Source organism: Vigna radiata, unplaced genomic scaffold, assembly GCF_000741045.1.
Source record: "Vigna radiata var. radiata cultivar VC1973A unplaced genomic scaffold, Vradiata_ver6 scaffold_290, whole genome shotgun sequence".
In the NCBI taxonomy this organism is placed as follows: domain Eukaryota; kingdom Viridiplantae; phylum Streptophyta; class Magnoliopsida; order Fabales; family Fabaceae; genus Vigna; species Vigna radiata.
The window spans coordinates 323906-328682 of record NW_014543415.1 but is presented as its reverse complement, the minus strand read 5'-3'; the positions used below and the strand labels follow the sequence as shown (position 1 = coordinate 328682).

The 4777-nt window shown below is 47.4% G+C and overlaps 2 protein-coding genes across 2 annotated transcripts; both read right to left on the bottom strand.

Annotated features, from left to right (window-relative positions):
• Positions 1–404: 404 nt before the first annotated feature.
• LOC106754328 lies at positions 405–1637 on the bottom strand. Its single transcript, XM_014636337.1, has one exon. It carries the CDS (start codon positions 1635–1637, stop codon positions 405–407), a length of 1233 nt encoding a protein of 410 aa, XP_014491823.1.
• A 1408-nt stretch (positions 1638–3045) lies between these two features.
• Positions 3046–4641, bottom strand: LOC106754327. The gene is made up of 2 exons (XM_014636336.1): positions 3834–4641; positions 3046–3617 (listed from the first exon to the last, which is right to left on the bottom strand). The coding sequence occupies exons 1-2, from the start codon at positions 4639–4641 to the stop codon at positions 3046–3048; spliced, it is 1380 nt and encodes a 459-aa protein (XP_014491822.1).
• Positions 4642–4777: the final 136 nt, after the last annotated feature.

Sequence of the window (4777 nt, the reverse complement as noted above, 5' to 3'; positions counted from 1 at the left end):
GGTAATTCTTCGACCCACAATCCTTTTGCGCGCCCTAATCTCTTTTTCAACTCGGAAATGATGGCTTTGTTGGCTGACTCAGCCTGCCCATTTGTTTGCGGATGCTCAACTGAGCTTGTAACATGTTTAATGCCCAGTCCTTTGAGGAAATCTTCTAACTTGCGTTCAACGAACTGCCGCCCGTTATCGGTTATGATTTTGTGTGGTAGTCCAAACCTGCAAATCAGGCGCCAGATAAAACTTTGTACCTTTTGAGCACTTATTACTGCGAGGGCTTCTGCGTCAATCCATTTGAAGTAGTCGACCGCCACCAACAGGTATTTGCACTGCGCCTTCCAGAGCGGCAGGGGTCCGGCAATATCCATTCCCCATTGCGCGAAGGGCCATGGGGAGATGATCTCATGCTATTCCGAAGGCGGAATTCGTAAGTTATGTCCATGGGACTGACATGAGATGCATTTCTGTACGAAGGTTGCACAATCTTGTTCCATAGAGGGCCAGTAGAATCCGGCTCGTAGAACTTTAGCTTTCATCATCCTTTTTCCTGAATGTGAACCGCAAATCCCCTGATGTAACTCTTGCATAACGTATTTTGCCTCCTCCTCCGATAAGCATTTTAGCAATGGGGTAGTGTAACCGCGCCGGTAGAGGTCATCTCCCACTAACAAGTAACGGGCGATTCGTTTAGAATCAAGTATGCTGAGTCGTCCTCCCTGTTCCTGATGAATCATGAGTTGTATTATATCTTGCCGCCAGTCAGTTCGTGGTGTAGTCACGTTAGCGGCACATGCTTCCAACAAAGGCTTGTGCAGCGTCGTTTTAATCACTGAAGATAGTTGGGATTTTTCTCGAGAATGAGTCAATTTTGACAATAGATCCGCCCGGGAATTTTGTGATCGGGGTATATGAGTCACAGAAAAGCTGGTGAATGATTTGATCAAATCACTGACCTTGTGATAATATCGCAGCAAATGGTTGTCCTTAACCTGAAAAGTGCCATTAAGTTGGCCCACAACCAGCTGAGATTCCATTTTGCACTCCAGATGATTGACTTCCAGCTCTTTGGCCAATAGCAAGCCACTAACGAGAGCCTCATATTCCGCCTGATTGTTGCTGAGTTGGAAGTTAAAGCGAATTGCCTGTTCAACTAGAAAATTGCCTGGACCTTCTAACACTATGCCGGCGCCGCCTCCTCTTTTGTCAGAAGACCCATCTACATTGAGATGCCAAATGCTGGGTTCTTCCGGATGGTACGCTTCTGCTATGAAGTCGGCTAAGTGCTGACCCTTAACAGAACCTTGAGGCTCATACTGTAAACCAAATTCAGACAGCTCGATCGCCCGTGCCACAATTCTGCCGGCTAAGTCAGGCTTGCGAAGAATCTTGGCGATCGGATGATTCGTCCGGACGACAACCTGATGACTATGAAAATACGGCCGGAGACGTCGCGCCGCTGTGAGCAAGGCGAGCGCCACTTGCTCTACATGAGAGTATCTTTCTTCTGGTCCCTGTAGGGTTCGGCTGATAAAATATATCAGCTTAAAATCAGGGTGTTCCTGGATGAGGGCTGCACTTATCGAGTGGCTGGATGCAGCTAGATAGAGTTGTAGATCGAACCCCTCGGTTGGACGGGCCATGATAGGAGGACTAGTCAAAATACCTTTCACCTTAGAAAAGGCCTCTTCGCAATCGTTGTCCCAATGTCATGGCACGTCCTTTTTCATATTCTTCAAAATAGGCTTGATGTGATCAGAAAGCCTGGGTATGAATCGTGATAGAGCTGTAAGACGTCCGACCAAGCACTGGACATCTTTTAATTTAGTCGGGCTTTGTATCTCCAATATTGCTCTACACTTATCCAGATTCGCCTCTATTCCTCGATGGGTCAACATAAACCCCAAGAATTTTCCGGCGGACACCCCGAAAGTACACTTATTAGGATTTAGACGCATGTTGTAATGCCGGAGTTGTTGAAAGACTTCCTCTAAATCCTTGAGATGTTGTTGATGTGTGTGGCTTCGTATTACCATATCGTCGACATATACTTCCATGCAGCGGCCTATCTGATTATGGAAGACTTTATCCATTAGACGCTGATAAGTGGCTCAGGCATTCTTCAAGCCGAAAGGTATGACATCAAAACAGTAATTCGCATGCTCAGTAATGAAGGCTGTCTTCTCTCTGTCTGGGGCATGCATCGGGATCTGATTATACCCCGAGTAAGCATCAAGGAAACTAAGAACAGTGTGCCCGGACGCGCCATCGACCAAACGATCGATATTGGGAAGCGAATAAGAGTCCTTGGGGCACGCTTTATTGAGGTCCGTGAAGTCCACACACATCCTCCATTGTCCGTTCGCCTTTTTTACCATGACTACATTAGATAACCATGTAGTATAGGTTAATTCTCGTATGAACCTCGCCTTCAGGAGTTTGTCAACTTCATTTCGAATCGTCGACCGCTTTTCTTCACCGAACCGTCGCTTTTTTTGAGATACCGGTCGGGCTTCTCGGAATATGGACAATTTATGTGAAATGACACTGGGATGGATTCCGGGCATATCGGACGCGCTCCAGGCGAATAAATCGTGGTTATTCTTCAATAGTTCTTTCAACGCATTTTCGTCAAATGGCTGGAGGTTGGCGGCGATTGAAGTAGTTTGTTGTTCGATTTTTCCCACGACGAAAGGCCTTATCTCACCTTCCGGTTGTATGCGTTCGTCGGTATTGGTCCTTGGATCAAGGTCAATCAGGATTGTCTCTGAGTGGTTCTCTTTTCTGTAAGGTGTGACCTTTAAACCGGCAACATAGCATTGACGAGCGGTTCTCTGGTCTGCCCGAACGGTACAAATATTTCCTTTGTCTGTAGGAAATTTCATCGCCAAATGTGGGGTAGACACGATTACCCCAAAGGCATTCAGGCATGGGTGTCCTAGGAGGGCGTTATAGGACGTGTTTGCTTCTACAAGTAAGAAACGAACTCTGAGCTCTTTACCACCATCTTCAGATCCTAGGTGGGTTCGTAAGTCGATATACCTCGGGTGTCTACTCTCTCTCTCCAGCAAAGCCAACAATTTGCTCGTTAAATGGAGCAATCATATCTTCAGAAATCTCCATTCTCCGAAAAGTTGTCCAGTATAATATATTAACTGAACTACCCTGATCGACGAGGACTTTACTTACCTCGTATTGTGCAATGCGGGCGGTGATGACCATGGGGTCATCCTGATCAGGATCTGGCGCGTGAAAATCCTTGTTTGTGAATGTAATATCTGGCATTGATGCTGGACTGCGTATCACTGAGTGTATGCTATGTAAATTTCTCAAGTGTCTCTTCCGTGCTGAGGATGAGGCGCCTCCTCCGGCGAAACCTCCTGAGATGCTGTCAATCCTGCCTTTTATTATAGGTTCCCGCTCTCTCGGCCTACTGCGGGATCTGTGACTCGGAGGACTACGAGAACGGTCGCGTGAGTAATTACTTTTTCGTTTGGCATGCTCCGGGCTTCTTCGTGTCTTTCTGGGTGAGTGTCCCACACGGCCGAAATCTTCCTTCACAAATTCACGAAGATGTCCGGCACGGATTAGCTTATCTATTTCATCTTTGAGAGTCTGGCAGCCTTCAGTAGTATGTCCGCCCGAATTATGGAATCGGCAAATCTGCGTTGCATCCACATTTTTCGGTGGAAATTTTCTTCTTTGAGAGATGAGGTTCGACTATAGAGCTCGTTCCAACACCTTTTCTCTAGGGGCGGTGAGGTGTGCGTAGCGATCATATTTGGGATTCAGATTCACGACTGGTTTCCGTTCCCAAGCGTTGTCATTTTTTCGTTTGCCTTCTCTTTTGTTAACACTTGTCCAATGCTCCTCGTGTTGTTGCTTTCGAGAGATCCTCTGGTCTTCCATTTTAATGAATTTAGCCATCTTTTGTTGTAATTCCTCCAGCGTACGGGGCGATTTGGCGTACAGGCTTTCGGAGACGAATCCTGGCTTTAGGCAGTTGGGCAGGCTGCTGATGATGAATTCGGGACTGGCTCCCTTTATCCTCCGGGCGGCTTGGTTGTATCGGTGCATGAAAGCTCTGAGAGTTTCGTCTTTTCCCTGCCTAAGATTGACTAGTTTGGCACCAGTCACTTCTTCATGTCGGTTGGTGGAATATTGCTTCGTGAACATGTTTGTCAGCGTGCGGAAATTGTCTACCGAATTTGGTGGAAGGGTGTAGTACCATTCAAGGGCTTCTCCCCTCAGTGACAGAAAGAACGCCCGGCATTTTACCGGATCACTTTGAGTGTAGAAGGCCATTGACTCGACGAAATTCCGCAAATGATATTCTGGATTCGTTGTACCGTCGAATTTCTCCACGTGAGGTGGAGGTCGATCGGGCATAGGGGCCTGCATGATGGTATCGGTGAACGGCAAAAGGTTTGGGGACCGAGGGGGAGGAGGCGGATTGTGATTCTGACTGTCTTCAGATGCCTCTCGGTCGTGTTGTTTTTCTTTGCTACGTTCGGCGTCATCAGTCTTTTTCTGTTGTAATTCCTGCTGCAAGGTTGCAATGGTTCGGGCTTGCTCTTCCAACTGCGCCTGCAGGTCTCTTATCATCTGGATTGGGTCTGGATTCTCCATGCCTCTTGTAGTCACCATTGGGAGTCTTGTCCTTTCAAGCCCCACGGTGGGCGCCAAAATGTTTCGGTATAAATATTTTGGGGATCGAAGGGACTAACCTGGATGACGTGGCGCTCCCGCTGTCTTCTGATCTTCAACCGTCCGGATGCTCCAA